The sequence below is a fragment of the Carettochelys insculpta genome, chromosome 23 (genome assembly GCF_033958435.1).
Source record: "Carettochelys insculpta isolate YL-2023 chromosome 23, ASM3395843v1, whole genome shotgun sequence".
Classification (NCBI taxonomy): Eukaryota; Metazoa; Chordata; order Testudines; family Carettochelyidae; genus Carettochelys; species Carettochelys insculpta.
In genome coordinates, this window is record NC_134159.1 from 12,824,825 (window position 1) to 12,841,708 (window position 16,884).

Genomic DNA, 16,884 nt, shown 5'->3' on the forward strand with positions numbered 1-16,884 from the left:
GAGGAAGGTTCTCGCCATCCAGCTGAACCTGTAAGAAACCTTAAGACAGAGGGCCATCAACTGTATCAACAGTGAAGAGATTAGGAAGCCTTTTCTAAGTGAAAGAAGAGTTTCCACTCCTGGTAGAGGAAGGAAAAGCTGACAAAGCTGCTTTGCAGTCACTCAGCTGTTGAGCATGTAATTTATAAAGGTTGGGGCTAATCTGGATACAAAATTGTATGCCATCTGTTTGGTGGTGGGGGGAGAAATATATAGTTTATTTACAGATAATGCCATCCAAGGGTGCATCTCCCTGCAAGTAGATTCTGCTCTCATCGCTGGGGGAGGAAGCACATTATCTCTTGCTATAGGGGAGGGCATTACTGACAAATGTGTGAAGGTGGAATGTGAAAGGTCATTGGATCTAGCGAAATCCTAATTAGAAACTGCCATATACTTGTGGTCATGAAAAGCCTTGTTAGAATGGCTGGAGGATTAAACCAGCAGGAAGAAGCAGCAGTGCCTTTATGTAAACTATAGCAGCCAGGCAGGAGTCTTATGACCTCAAAATTATGGCCTCCTTGGAATGGTGGCAAGATTTGCTGTTTGTTTTAAGATGCTGGTTTAACTGTCTCTGTATGAGATTCCATTTGGTATCCTTACCTTTCAGTGTACGGTAGTGGGGTTGTGTAATTGCTTTCTAATCTATACCTAGCCTGGATGTTCCCTTCCTGGTTTGACTGAAACTGAAAATAGAACAATGTTTCCTTTTTATTACACGCCTTTGCTCGGATGTTTGATCAAAATAACTCCCTAGTGATTGAGGAGAGGGAGGAGACAGTGGTGGTCTCTTATCCTAGGGATAAGAGAAATGGGAAACAAATTGTAATGACTAGGCTTCTTTTCCCTTTCTATCTGCACTTGCCCTCTCTGTGTCCTAGGCATGCTGTAAGTCAGTGGACAAGAATAACCCCAGGGGTTATCCAGAGGGGTTACCAAAATAAAATTCTGATGTATGCCTGATAGATTGTTCTTAGAATAGTCACCAGAGTTTGAGCATGCAGAAACTATTCTCTCCACTGCCTTCTATTTAAAGAGACTTTGTGTCAGTCTCCTTATGTACAATAGAGGCTTATTCCTTGAATTTACAATTTCTGAGATGCCCCTGGGGGACCTGGCCAGGTTTAGACTTTAAATGGCTAAATTGGTTTGTTGCTCAAAGTGAACATTGTCAAATCAACAAAGAGTTGACTTTAGCAGTTAATCCAGGAGAATTATCCAGGTTTTCTTGGCATGTAGGAAATGTATCAGCTTCCCGTGGTAGAAACTTGCCATCTCTGGTATCTCTGATTTTACGGGTCAGTTAGCATCTTCATTGTTGTTCTCTTCTCTCTAGACTTGCATCAGATCACCTTGTGTGTTGGTAGAATGATAGTAGCTGCTTCAAGAAGTAAAGGAGTTGGAATAATTTCTTTCTTAAATGATTGGCCCATTAAGGAAATGCCTCAGATTCAAGTTCTAGCCTGAATCATGCTAGTAAAAGCAATTTTGTGTCTTTGGATCTATTCAGGGGTGGGAGGAAGTGTCAACAGTATGAATTTATTATCGCCAGTTTTAAGAGATTAATGTAAGCTTTCGGGGAGATGATTCAGATGCATGGACCTGTTTTCTGTTTCTCATAGCTTTTTAAATGTCTGAATGTTGTTTTCTTATTCTTAAGGCTTTTCAGAGGCTTAATGTAAGGGGCACTACATCTTTTGAGGCTTCTGGTTTCATGCTTGCAGTTAGTGCTTTAGGCTGCATTTCAAACTGGAATAATTTAAAGCTGCAGCTGATCTATCAGGGAATATATTGTCTTAGAAACTGTCATTTGTCCACCTCAGCTGGTCAGTCTCCTTTCATTACAGACATCAAAGGCCTTATATACACAAGGAAAACTGATCATTGAGCCACGTCACAGCTGTGTTAGTGATAGCAATGGCGGAAAGTTCTGGCGTAGGCAGGCCTTGTGTATGTGTTTATTATCATGTTTTACCCTTGATCTCTAAACCGCTAGGTCCGTTCTTTGTTACAGCAGACCCCCTGACTTATGTGGGGGTTGCGTTCTCACAATCCCTGTGAAAGTCGAATTTCAGGCAACTCAGGGGTGCAAGAAAACTGACCAGGGCAGCAGCAGCCCTGGTCACTTTCCTGGCTGCCGCCAGTGGAGTGGAATTGGGAACCAGGTGGCAGCTTGTTTCCTGGCTGTCTGGTTCTGCAAGTGGAGGAGAGCTGGGACCCAGGCTTCCACCTGGTTCCCAGCTCCCCCTAGCTTGCTGGAGCTAAGAGAGTGACACTGGTCAGCTTCCCCGCTCCTGTCAATGGCTGCACTTGAGAGCCTGACTCTCTGCTGTCACCACTGACAGGAACAGCTGCCATCCTGGACAGGAGGAGGGAAACTGACCAGTGCAGGAGCACTGGTCGGTGTCCCCACCACTCAGAGTTGCCTTACCCTGTCTCAGGAGTCTGTTGTATTGGCATCCTGGTCTGGATTTGAATTGGACAGCCTAACTGATAGAATCAGAGAATCATGGGCCTGGAAGGGACCTCAGGAGGTCATCTAGTCCAGCCCCTAAAGTCTATTTGCCCTAAACAGCCCCCTCAAGGAGTGAGCTCACAACCCTTGGTTTAGCAGGCCAATCCTCAAACCACTGAGCTGTGCCTCCCCCGAAGTTATGTATAGCTGAGAACTATCCAGTTGTCTTGACCATAACACCATTTTATATCAATAGGGAATAGTAAAATATCAAGATCCAGAAGCCGTCAGTATTGATGCCTCTTCCGTTCCATTTAGGCACATAACTACACTAACTTTTACTTTAGGAATTAGTGAAAGTTCACAAGATAAACATTATTGGACTTTCTGCTCATATTCAAATTCGACACATGAACACATGGTTTGAACCGGGATGGGAATTTTCTGGGTCTTTATAGGGGCTCTTTTGCATACTTGGCTTAATCTAATTTTTGACCTCCCCCCAACTTCTGCCCCTCTGCTCTCTGATTTGCTCACCTTGATAATTTTTTTCTGATTTGTCAATCTTGATTATCATTTTTGGTTCTCTGAGCCTTAAATATTGAGTCTGTTCTGGTATGGCTGTGGTCTGAAGAAGTAGGTCTGTCCCACAAAAGTTCACCTAATAAATTATTTTGTTATTCTTTAAAGTGCTACTTGACTGCTTTTTTTGTTTGGGTTTTTTTGTTTTGTTTTGTGTGGTTTTTTTTGGTTGGACTTTGGTTATCCCCAGTTTGTGCTCCATTTGAGTAGTTTGTCGACCAGAAACAATTCAGAGGTCCTCAGAGAAGCTGTTCATCTGTGATTTCAGATAAGTGATATGCCTCGACGTCTGGGGGATGTCTTTTATGAGGTTAAATATGGAAGAAATGGGTCTGTTGGAGAAAGTTTTAGATACTTTTCTGCAATCTTGAGAGACTTTGAAGGATTAGTGGTAAGGAATGAAGTGGCTGCCTTTTTGTACTGTCTTTAAGGAAATGGCATTGTTCTCAGTGTAATGCATTGTTTTGTAATTATATTTTGTTAGCATTTGAGTGGTATAACCTCATCCCCATAAATTACTTATGTGAAGCTTTAATTTCTTGTTTCAGTGACAGACTTCCAGCAATTGAAGTGTTGGCCTTGATTTCACACTGTCCTCGGTTAACAATGAAATATTTTTCTAGTGTCAACAGTTTCTGCCAGATGGGTGGGATAAGGTGAAATTGCATCGCAAGGGCTAAATTGGCATTTTACAGTCTTCCAGTTTGGCTGGAGCTTCTTGTACTTTTGACTTAAATTGGGAAATCCTTTGAAGTTAGTTGTTTGGTCAATGAGGAGCTATTGGCAGGCAAGTACTGGTTGATTTTGAAGATGTCTAACTTGAAACACTTGTATAGAGTGTAATTAAATCATGCTTCAGATTCTGGTGATAGGAAGTATGTGCTTTAGAATCACACACAGTTACTCCTCTTAGTAGCTTATCTTAATGTCTAAAGTTAACATAATTCAAAATGTTTCCTGTCCCAGGAAAAGTGGATAGCAACAGTCTACGTTGAAGTGCGTACAAGGCAGCAGTATGGCTGTCTTTGCAATCCCTTTGTACATCTTTCCAGGCCTTTTCGACTGAGTAACTTTTGTTTTGAGGTGCAGCAGATGCTCAGAGTTCTTAAAGCATTGGTTTCTTTCTAATTTTCTTGACTACTTTGTAGCTAAGTTAGATGGACTGGGTCCCATAACCCAGGACTGACAAACTAGGGAATACAGTTCCCTCTTTTTTAATTTTTTTGTCTGTCTTGGATCTACTCCTTGGGAATGTCTCCCTTTGAGTTGATGTATTTTCAGGAAAATACTATGACATATGCATAACAGTGGCTGTAGTTCAGATTCCTTCTATTGAGCAATTTTAAATGGTGCTTGTGGATGCATCATTTGGTGCAAATTCTGCTGAAGGCTTTCTAGAAAAGAAGGTGCCAAAAATCTAACACTGTTTGCTCTGTTAGCCGTCACTCAGATGTAACACACAACCTGTCAGTCCAGAATGTTGGACTTGTGTGGTAGAAGAGGCATTTATTGGTTAATTAATTCTTGGTTCCGAGCAGAAAGAACATGAGATGAGTGATATTGTAGTGATGTTCTGTGTTCCAGCCTTTCAGTTGATTGGAATGAAGTGATGATGTAGTACTGGGATTTTAGGGAGAAGCGGGGCATTTCTTAGTGGGGGAAAATGTAACTAGTAAAACTTGTTCTGTGCACTCTGAGTTTGCAGTTGTGGGATTCTGGCTCAAAGGCCTGAGCCTGTGAATATGTTGTAACAAGTGGTACTTGTCCAATTTACTTTTAAACAAAGCTAAATGCACAGTCTGTATCCAAGTGATGCTTACAGCAATGAAAGGGACAAGATAGTCATGTTTATTTTTCGTTAACGTGGAAAAGTAATTGGTGAAGAAGAGATACTGCTGTTCATCTTCTTCGTATTCCATTATTGGTAAAATAAACCCAGCAGCTGTGTGCTACCTTTGGGGTAAGGAAGAGCAGCTTCATGTATGTTGCCACTTCGTTGTGTGAGTCGACTGGATCTTGCATGCTTCGTGTGGTTAGGTTCAAAATGAAACTTCCCAACAGATACTTGAGAACTGCAGTAAGGATGGGAATTGTAGTTGAGTAGAATTTAAGAATGCTTTATTTTGTGTCAGCTGTTGGATATTATGTTGCTAAATGGTACCATTATTTGATTGATATGTAAAATGGAGATCATGGCCATTTGTTAAAATTCCCTGATACATAGGAGATGATGGGTCAGAATCTTTTGTGTCTTGGCCATATTCAGATATTGGTGATTACATTTTGCTGTCCTAATTTGTATAGTTCCATGTAGGCATAATGCATTTCTGACCTAAAGCTTTTTGTGCTCTAACATTTACCATGCTCAGCCTACTCCAAAGGTAGCTATATGTCAGCGGTGGATTAAATTATCTTTGTGCCTTGTTTGTAAGGAGCTTTGAGAATCTTTTGCAGATGAAAGCTGCTGTGTAAACTATCTGCAAAGTATTTGAAGCTAGAGTTTCACTTATCAAACAGCTTCTTTAAAGGTTTTCATGTATTTTACAGTTTTATCTCATGCAAACTGAAATATTTTTGTAGGTTCCTTTTTGATTTTCAGAACTGGAGGGATTGTGAGGGATTTCTGAGTATTAATGTTTCCTTTCTTCTTTCTTCTTTCAAGAGCTCCTTTAAAACGCTGGGGTTGTTGGAGTGGTCGGATTTTTCCTGGAATTGAGTGAGAAATTCAGAAGACTGAAGCCCAGGCTTACTGTCTACCTTTCACGGAGGCCCAGCCGTGAGAGGACAGAAGAAGGCACGTGGCGAATCATGACAGCTGACAAAGAGAAGGACAAAGATAAAGAGAAGGACAGGGACAGGGACCGGGACAGAGAACGAGACAAGAGAGAAAAAGTGAGAGAGAGTGAAAGCTCCCGTCCTCGTCGGAGCTGCACTTTGGAAGGAGGTGCTAAGAATTATGCTGAAAGTGACCACAGTGAAGATGAGGACAATGACAATAACAGTGCCACCACCGAGGAGTCCACCAAGAAAAATAAAAAGAAGCCACCGAAGAAGAAATCTCGCTATGAGAGAACCGATAGTGGTGAAATAACATCCTTCATCACAGAGGATGATGTCATCTACAGGCCTGGAGGTAAAGAACCCCTAAAATTGTGCTAACGTGGACCATAGCTGAGCATTTCTCAGCTGTAGTGTACAGCACTGTGCAAATGAACTTGTACCCTGTGAGTTTTGGGGTGGGGGTGGGGGTGTGTGTGTGTGTGTGAGAGAGAGAGAGAGAGAGAGAGAGAGAGATCTCTCTCTTTCCACCCCCGCCCCAACCGGATCATTGCAGAAAGGGGCTAAAACACAAGGTAACCTTCCTGGTTTCAAACTTCCTGCATTTCCAAAAATTCTAGTTGGGCGTGAATTCAAGTCCTATTCTTAAACAAAACATGTTTGGCATTTAAATGGAACACTGTGGGAGTTGGGGAGATAGTGGGGCTACAGCTTGAGGGACCAGCAACAGAGAGAGAACCCAAAGCTCTGTGGCTGAAGCCTATCATGCTGCCACCTCAAGGCTGAACCGTCAAGCCTGAGCCCCTCCTCCCTGGGGAAGGTGGGGAAATGACAGACAAGCTGTTGGTCCTTCAGTATTGTGCACCAGATATCTCCAGAGAGGGGTAGGGCCCCAAGTCTCTGCTGGCACCCCCAGTGCCCAACACCAAGGCAGCACGTCCAGGAGCAGTTGTGTGTCGCCTGCTTTCCCCCAACCTACCAAAGTGCTCTCTTCAATCACAACTCGCAAAACTATGGCCACAAGAAAAGCCTCTGGTGGCCCAAATTTCAGAAATGCTGATCTAGAATGCGGGGTGTCAAAAACTAAAGTCTTAGGCTGCATTTGTGTGAGCAAAGTGCCTGGCAGAGCTATCGTGAAATCAGTTATTCTGTAGTAAGTATCAGCATAGCTCCTCCTGTGGATATAGTCTTCTGGGGTAAGCGATCTTATTAAGGAATAATCTAGTTTGTGAGCAAAGTGATTATTCCTGAATAGCATGTTAGGGAAACTTTTCTGAAATAATTATTGTAGAATAACTTATTTCACAGTAACAGAGAGCTAGCTGTGTTAGTCTGTGCTCGAAAACAAGCAAACAAAAACAAAGCAGCAGAAAGGTAGCACTTTGAAGACTAGCTGACTTCTGGGTGTTCATCTGGCCCTGTCAGTTTGGTTTTTTAACTTCTCCTGGTGGGTAATTCAGTTTTATTAATGCTTTGTAGAGGTCTTGTGGTTTTTGGTCTCTGTCAGTAGGATCAGAGCAGATGCACTTGTATCTAAGGGCTTGACTGTAAACGATGGATCGTGTGGTATGAGCTGGATGGAAGCTGGAGGCATGTAGGAAAGTTTAGCAGTCAGTGGGTTTCTGGTAGAGGGTGATATTGATGTGGCCACCAGTGATTTGTATTATGGTGTCCAGCTACTTCAAGATAGGCCCAAGAAGATCAACAACAGAACACCACTTTGTCATCACCTATAGCCCCCAGCTCAAACCCTGCAATCCATCATTAAAAATCTGTAACCTATTTTGGATCAGGATGCTACACTCCAGAAGACTGTAGGTCACAGGCTTGTCCTTTCCTATAGACAACCTCCTAACCTGAGGAAGATTCCCACCAGCAATCATAGGCTACACCACAGTAATACGAATCCTGGAACTCTTCCTTTCAACAAACCCTGCTGCCAACTTTGTCCACATATTTATTCTTGGGATACCATTACTGTACCTAACCATGTTAGTTATGAGATCAAAGGCACATTCTTGTGTACTTCCGGCAACATTATGTATGCTATTATGTGCCAATAATGTGCCTGACACTATGTACATTGGACAGATGTGGATAAAACCTTTGCCAAAGAATAAATGGACACAGATTAGACATCAAGAAACTCAATACACATAATCCAGTCAGTGAACACTTTAATGGAGTGAGCCATTCTGTTAAAGACCTGAAAATGTGTGTTCTGGAACAAAAATAATTTAACAGATTAGAGTGAGATTTTTGAGTTAGAGTTCATGTTCAAATTTGATATGATAGCATGTGGTATGAACAGAAACATCAATTACCTTACGAATTACAAGGACGGCTTCCCTTCCTTTGATGCTCATAATTATTTCAGAGAGGACAATTAACATTCTCTTCCCCCTTCCTTCAATCCTATTTGATTTGTCAGCTTTTATTGCAATTTTTTTTGATCCTCTGTACTTACAAATGTCAGTCTGTATTGGAAATGAAATTGATCTGATGAAGTGGGTCCATCCCACGAAAGCTCATCACCAAATAAATCATTTTGTTAGTTTTTTAAAATGCTACATTTCTGCTGCTTTGTTTTAATCCACAGCAGTGCTACCAGTAAGTTTCCCATTGTAGAGGACTTATTCTTCATTACTACCCCTGCCCATAGTTCTCTTTCATAACACTCTTTGCTTTATTTTCTTCCTAAAGGGATAACCTCCCACTGAGGGCAGACTAACATGTACTAGACCACTGGCTCTCGGTGCTGGTCCCTGAGATGTCCTGGACGTAGTTTAGGAAGGTAACAAGCCAGTCTGTGATATTGGAAAGGTAGCAAAGCAGTGCACTACTCATGTCAGCTGCCTCCTTTCCTGACTTGTTAGCCTGCCAATAGGATAAACCTCAAATGCCAGTCTTGCCATGAATGCCTGGCGTTAGCTGCTTTCTGGCTAGCAACATACATAATTTTCAAGTTAGCCTATCAAAATCCCTTTGCTGTTTTCCTGGACACTGTACAAAGATGGTCACACAGTTTCTGCCCCAAATAGGCTGCAACTTGGAAAATTAAACCTCTGGTAGCTTTGAATGTAATTTTAGATGCATCCTGAAATGGTACAATAGCGTGGTACTAATGAAAATCAAGAAGCCTGTTCTTGGCTATCAGCAATGTATAAAGACTTGTTCTTGGAGGGAAATGAAAGAGTTGCAGGTGCCCATGACCAGCCTCTGATTACTTCTCCTGTTGTGTTGTTTGTTATGAGAACTCTATTGCCAGCCTTATAACCTGTGTTTGGGGAAGCAGTATTTATAGGAACTGTGACTATTGCAATGACTGCAGAGATCAGGATATGGTCCCCCCTCTGCCATTGTTTTGTTTTTTGATATTTGACAAATCTGTTAATGTGTCTACACAGCAGTATCCCTGACAGATTAAAAAGAATGCATACCAGCCATTACAGAGCACTTTGAGATCCTTCAGTGAATGGCACTTAATAACATAATATTTACTTATCATCAATTAATACTGGTACTGTCGGTCCTCTTCCCTCCTCCTCCTCCCTGTGCAGGAGGGGACTATGTCTATTATCAGTTGGACTTTCAGGGAATGAAATTCCATGTGGTAGGTTGGACTTGGAGAGAATGAAATTCCATGTGACAGATTATTCTTTTGCAAGTGATTGCTCATTGTCCGTTCCACATTAGTTGTGCATCCTCACCTATGCAATGGTGCTATAAGTCTTCCTGCTCCAGCCCTCCCTAGCATTTCCATAGGGAAGTGTTGTCCTCATGACATGGTATAAAGTGTCCTGCCCATTCCCGCCCATCCCAGTCCAGGACATCTGTAGGCCTGTGATGTGGTCCTCTATTCACGTGTTCACATCTCATTGTGCCATCATTCAGTAGGCCAGAGACAATGCTGGGTTCAGCAGTACTGTATTACAGTCTTCTTCACAGCTGTGAACGTCTACTCATCTCTGAGGGTAATATTTGGAGTTCCCTAATGTGGAATCATAGAATATAGAAGTGGAAGGGACCTGAAAAGGTGACCAAGTGTAGCTACTACACTCATGGCAGCACCAAGCACCATCTTAAGCTCATCCCTGGCAAATGTTTGATGTGAAAAAACATGAGCAATTTTTCAAAGAAGAAAAGACAGTTGATTGTTCTGTAATGGGTACTCCTTTGAGATGTGCTGCTCATGTCCCTTCCATGGCCCACCCTCCTTCTCCACGGTCAGGGTTCTGGCAAGAAGACACTGAGGGTAAGGAAAGTTGGCAGCACCTTTTATACTGCACCATAAAAGTGACACTTCAGTGAGTGCCAGGGCTGTTCCCCCTATGGATACTGATAGGGGAAAAACTTCAGGCACCGTTGCATGTGCTGAGCATACACCCCTCATGCAAAACGGACATGAGTAACACATCTCGAATAGCGGCAGTTATGGAACACGTAACTGTCTTTTTCTGATTGCAGCCATCATTTTGAATCATAAACCTTATGTTCAGACTAAAGAATTTTTGAATGCTCAATGCCATCAGTAATCGCAATTTTCTTTCACCAAAAGTGGTATTTATCTGTGGTTCTCCTATGATCAGAATTTGTTTTTGGGCTTCACTATATTGTTCTCCTTCTCTGTAAAACCATCCATGTGCTGTAGTAATGCTGCTAGAGCAAAACAGACACACACTCGAAAGGAAAACCATAGAACTCATGATGGGGAAACTTGTCTGGTTTTCAAATGATATGTTGTGTCAGTGGAGCAATAAACTTAATTTCTGTAGAAACAGGAGAAATTGATACAAATTGTTTAACCTGGTGATTGTGTGGATATGAGTGTGATCAACTCCAGGATCTGTTGGTGATTTATTCTGTAAGGTAGGGTGAAAAGTCTGAAAAAACAATTACTTGTAAATTCTTTGAGGTTTTATGGTGTTTATATTTTAAGTCTTTCTTGCTGATGCAGAAGTTGGCTCTTTGTATTTACTTATTTCCCAGCAGCAGATCTCATGTTTGACATGTTTGAGATATCCATTTCTGTAATAGCTTTGCTTTCAACAGAATTTACTAATATTTCATCACTATTTCAACAAGAGCAGGGAGTCTTCATAAAGATAACCTTTGGGGCACTCTGACTTTCAGGCTACATCTACACTACCACAGGTATTCCGGGGTTCGATTTTGTGCTTCTAGAATGGATGTGTGAAATCGACCCCTTCTTCTTCGAGTGTCCCCGTGGGTGCTCCACATTAGGTGTCGGGCTCGCCCGGCGCCGCAGATCGGATCTTCCAAGCAGTTTCTGCCGGACCGCGCATGCGCCGGTGCGCGCCGCTCCCCCGCGCGCTCCCGGCCATGTGCGCGATCCGGTCCCCGCCAGTTCCTCTTAACCGCCGTCGGCTGCAGACGGAATCCAACTAGGCTAAGGCCAAGTAGTGTATTCAACGGCTTTATCTGTTTTTTCTTAAAGTTTTTTCAGGCACTTAGGCTACTATAAGCTAGCCGTTTGTTATTTTGTAAAAAAAAAAAAACAACAACGCTGTCCACAAAAGAGCGAAAAAAAAAAAAAAAAAAAAAAAAATACTTCGTGCCCACGAAGGGCATGGAGTTCCTGTTCAGCCACCCACAACCAAATTCTTTGGTGGCGGAGTCGTCGCAACGTGGGGGAATAAACAAACATGCCAAAAAGCTAGAGCTGTTGGGCAGAAAGGTCTACTCCTCCTCCACGCTACTGTTGCCAATGGCAAATTACGCAGCGCATCTAGCGAACCATAATTTCAACAACCACATTAGGTTGACCTCCCTCATGGACTCGCTTCCAGAGGGCACGAAACCAGTGCTCAAGGCCATCATCCGACCATTTTATAACCAGTGGCAAAGGATCACCGCAGACACATGGGTGCTGGAGATCATAGCCACGGGGTACGCCATCCCCTCCCAGTTGCTCCCACCGCCATGACCTCCACCCGGGGCCCCACCTCCAGGAGACCTCCCATGTAGCGAGGCTCAAGCAGGAGGTAGACCATCTCATGCTCGTAGGGGCAGTGGAAAGAGTGCCGGAGCAACTGCAAGGGAGAGGGTTCTACTCGAGGTACTTCCTCACGGGGAGGTCCATCTTAGATTTTCGAGGCCTCACCGGTACCTGCGCAAGCAACGTTTTCGGATGATCACAAACGCCTCCATCCTTACGGCACTAGACGATGGAGATTGGTTCGCAGCCCTCGACTTACAAGGTCCTACCGTTTGGGCTCTCCTCAGCCCCCAGAGTCTTCACCAAGACCTTGGCAGTGGTGTCAGCCTACCTGCACAGACAGGGGGTATTTATATTCCAGTATCTGAATGACTGCCTACTCAAAGGGGCCTCAAAGGAGGAGGTACTACGCATAATATGTGTCACAGCAGGCACGTTCTCTTCGCTCGGCCTGCTTATCAATCTGACAAAATCAAAGACAGACCCCACACAGGACATAGAGTTCGTAGGGGCACGCATAAATTCTATTACAGCGAGGGCGTATCTACCAGAGACTCGCTTTCGGGCCATCGGCTCCCTCGCGCAAGGCTTCACCTTCAGCCCTATGGTGCCGGTTCTGACGTGCTTACAGCCGCTGGGCCACATGGCAGCAGCAACGTTTCGTACAACAGAACGCCAGGTTACACATGCGCAGCATGCAGCATTGGCTGGCGAGCGTATACAAACCGGCAGCACACACTGTTCACAGGATGGCGTCGCCCACAACGGAGGTGCGCAAATCCCTGCAATGGTGGGTAAACCCAGAGAACCTGCTAACAAGGGTACCCTTCCACCAACCACACGTATTGGTTTTTCTTACTACAGATGCCCCCCTCATAGGGTGGGGAGCACACATGGGCGAAGAGGTGACGCAAGGGCTGTGGTCCTCTATGGAGCAGTCACTGCACACAAATATACTGGAGCTCAAAGCAGTGTTCAACGCCTGCAGACACTTTCGAGACCAACTGAAAGGCAAGGTAGTCGGGATCAGTACAGACGATACCTCCACCATGTTTTTATATAAATCGGCAAGGAGGAGCTCGGTCCCGTGCCTTATGTGTAGAAGCAGTCCGGTTGTGGAACTGCTGCATCGCCAACAATGTAACCTTGAAAGCCTCGTACTTACCAGGCGCTCGCAATGTGAAGGCAGACCAGCTGAGCAGGCGTTTCGCACTCACGCACGAGTGGCAGATCCGTCCCGATCTGCTGCAACCGATTTTTCCACGCGTGGGGTTTTTCCCCAGATAGACCCTGTTTGCTACTCAGCACAACAAGAAGTGCCCACGATTCTGCTCCAGGGCAGGACTGGGACGGGGGTCCCTGAGGGATGCCTTCGCGATCTCATGGAGGGGCCCCCTGCTTTACGCTTTCCCTCCCACAGTGCTCATCCACAAAGTGTTGCAGAAAGCCAGGAGGGAAGGAACCTGAATGATCCCGATAGTCCCAACGTGGGACCGACAGCAATGGTTCCCCCTATTCCTGCGCATGTCGGACCGGCCACTGAGGTCCCCTCCGGTGGCGCGGGATCTGCTCACGCAAGCCCAGGGGTCCATAGTGCATCCGCACCCCCAAAGCCTGCGACTACAAACGTGGTTAATCCATGGCTCAGCTCCCTAGAGAGCACATGTACGGAGGAAGTGCAGCGAGTCCTAGAAAGTAGCAGGAGGACTTCCACCAGGAAGACCTTCAAGCAGAAATGGACTCGCTTTACGGCATGGTGTTCTACCAAACAGCTAGCCCCCTTTCGGTGCCTATGGCTGTGATATTAGAGTATTTACTGGACCTCAAGAGAGGAGGACTCTCGCTATCCTCGTTTCAGGTCCACCTGGCCGCTATTTTGGTGTTCAGACACGAAGAGGAAGGGCACACGGTGTTCGCCCATCCCATGGTTACCAGGTTCTTCAAAGGGCTGGTAAGCCTATACCCCCCTCAGAAACCGCTTCCACCTCTGTGGAACTCGGACCTGGTGCTTAATGCGAAAAGGGGACCACCGTTTGAGCCTTTGGCCACGGTTTCCCTCCGCCTCCTTATGATGAAGACGACCTTTCTTCTCGCAATCACGTCAGCTCGCAGGGTGAGCGAGCTTGAGGCAGTTATGGCAACGCCGCCCTGCGCTGTTTTTCCAAGGAGGCGGTAACCATACGGCTGCATCCAGCCTTTGTTCCTAAAGTTTCTTTCTGAGTTTCATACTAACGAACCTATTGTTTACCCTTGTTTATCCAAAGCCTCATAACTCTAACAAAGAGGTGCGCCTACACCTCCTGGACGTGAGCAGGCGCTAGCTTTCTATATGGACAGGACCAAGTCCTTCCGGAGAACGGATAGGCTCCTAGTCTCTATCGCTCCCAAATCAAAAGGAGAATGTCTCTCTTCGCAGAGAATCTCTAAGCACATCGTATCTTGCATAAAAATGTGCTACAAACTCAAAAAGACTCCTTTACTGGCCACGCCCAGGGCTCATTCCACTAGGGCGGTGGCAGCATCAACAGTCTTTTTTCAAGGGCGTTGCGCTAAAAGACATTTGCAGAGTGGCGACCTGGTCATCCTGTGACACCTTCGCCAAACATTACGCCCTTCACAGGGTATTCCAAGAGGATACCCGTCTCTTGGCAGCGGTCCTCTCGGGGACAAGCTGCACATAATCCGATTACCCACCTCCTATCTTGGGTTACTGCTGGGTAGTCACCTAATGTGGAGCACCCACGGGGACACTCGAAGAAGAAAGAAAGGTTACTCACCGTAGTAACGGTGGTTCTTCGAGATGTGTCCCCGTGGGTGCTCCACTACCCGCCCATCCTCCCCGCTCCGGATCTCTGTTTAGTGTTTTGCAGGAGCATCCGAGGCGGTTGGTCAAGGAACTGGCGGGGACCGGATCGCGCACATGGCCGGGAGCGCGCGGGGGAGCGGCGCGCACCGGCGCATGCGCGGTCCGGCAGAAACTGCTTGGAAGATCCGATCTGCGGCGCCGGGCGAGCCCGACACCTAATGTGGAGCACCCACGGGGACACATCTCGAAGAACCACCGTTACTACGGTGAGTAACCTTTCTTTAGGGGTTGCAGTCAATCCCTTCACTCCTCAGTTGCGAGGAGTAAGGGAGGTCAACAGGAGAAACTGTCCCATCAACCTTCCTCTGTACAGACAGACAAGTTATCTGAGTGCAGATGGATGGATTTTAGCAGAGCTAGAATTGCACATATGCGATTGACTTAATCTAGTGTAGACATAACCTCAGTGTCATAGGTTCAGTACTGTGTATACTGCATTAAGAATGAGACTTGTCAAATCTTAAGACTGAAAAATGTAAGATTCTATGCCTCTCTACACATTTACTTTTTTGTTTTACATATAACTTAGAAATAATTGCTGTGAAACATTAAGCCACTGCTGTCCAATAGCAATTTAAGAATTACCACAACCCCACCACCCTTCCCCCTCCCCAGTCATGCAAACTGCTGGCAATTCACTACAACCATTGCTGGAGCTGAGCCACAGCTGCTGCTGCCACCACACACTTGTCCCACCAAGTGGTGGGGTGCGTGCAGGGAGCGGGTAGAGGGCATTCTGTGTGCGGCTCTAAGAAGCCGCATTTCACCACTCTGTGGTGTCCAGTTTGCTATATGTGATGAATGGAAAGCATATTGAACACCCCAGCATTAAACAATTGCCGCTTAGAGCTGCCTCTCTAATGGCAAGTGACAGCCATTGAAAAGACTACAGCAACAACTGTATCCCGTTCTAGAGCAAGATGACTTTTAGTTCATTTCAGTGAATCTGGCTTTCAAAAAAGGGCTATCTAGCATGGGAGGACCTACATGGCTGAAGAGCCCTAGGACTGTAGTGGGTATGGGAAAAGTTTCATTCTGAGCTCACACCTCAGTGTCCACCAAAGAATAAAGATAGCATTTATAAGGTCTCTTGCCTATGAAAGAAAGGTAAGCTTCAGTGATTGCACATGCTTCATTCACCGGAAGAGAGACCTTATTTATATACTAAATGTGGCAAAAAATGCAGTTAGAGCTTCGTCCTTCCTATCCACCAGGGATCACACAGTGGGGAAGAATATTATTTATGTACTGAATGTGGGAAAAACTTTCAAACATGGCATAGACATTGAAAAACATCAGAGAACTCCTGCCTCGTAAGAACTCTAAATGTGGGCTGACCTGACCATCAGTCATGCCCTATGAGGCACGTGACAGCACCATGATTGACAATGTGAGAGAATGATCTGTTTCTACAAATAGAAAATACTTAACTGAACATTATTTTAGGAGGGCGATGTTGTAAAAAAAAATTGAGAGCTAGGTGCCCAATTTCTGTTCCCAGCTGAGGTACTCACTCCAGTGTGTGGTTCTTGGTCAAATTGCTAACCCCCCCATGCCCATTTTCTCAATCTGTAAAATGGATTCTACTCAAGGGGGTTTGTCAGGTATTTCATTTCACACAAACCAGTGCAAAATAGTAGCATTAGGCAAGAAGATTCCACCTTTATAAATTCAGTAACATAATATGAATTAAAGTAACTTCAGTAAGTTTACCTGAACTAAACTCTGTTTGGTAACTAACGCAGTTGAAGATTCCAGGTTTGAAATTTGGTTTTTTGCTTTCTTGCCGTTTGCCCTGAATCTGTCTGCTGCAAAGACATTCATGGTTAGCGGTGAAAAATTACAACACTACAAGATACCATGAGCTTTGCAACCATGTTAAAAGCTGATTAACTGTCTGCATGATATTATAAATAATGTCTTAACTGGATTCTTGTTTAAATGGTATGTTTCCAGTGATTACTGTTTGGTTTTAAGGAAGTTTAAGCACAAATTAAGGTTTTATTCTCTAGCTGCTGATTTGCTTCAGAGTTAAGATGTAGTAGGACGAGCACAGAGCCAGTTCAGCTGGTGGTGCAAATTACACTGTTGTAAAGGAGTTCGAGAGTCTAAATTGGTGAAATTTACACAGCAAAGTCCAGGAAGCTGTAATTTAAAGGTGTTTGCAATACAAATAGCCTAATTTAACTCATAACTTCAACCCTC

General features: G+C 44.7%; 1 protein-coding gene across 2 annotated transcripts in view; it reads left to right on the plus strand.

Moving 5' to 3' along the window:
* The window catches only part of RERE (arginine-glutamic acid dipeptide repeats), a 466,804-nt gene that overhangs the window by 137,111 nt on the left and 312,809 nt on the right, over nt 1–16,884 (plus strand). For both annotated transcript variants that reach the window (XM_075018034.1, XM_075018035.1), the window contains exon 2: nt 5,739–6,209. In XM_075018034.1, coding sequence (XP_074874135.1) covers nt 5,885–6,209 — 325 coding nt within the window. In that variant the 5' untranslated portion in view covers nt 5,739–5,884. The remainder of the gene's footprint in view (nt 1–5,738; nt 6,210–16,884) is intronic.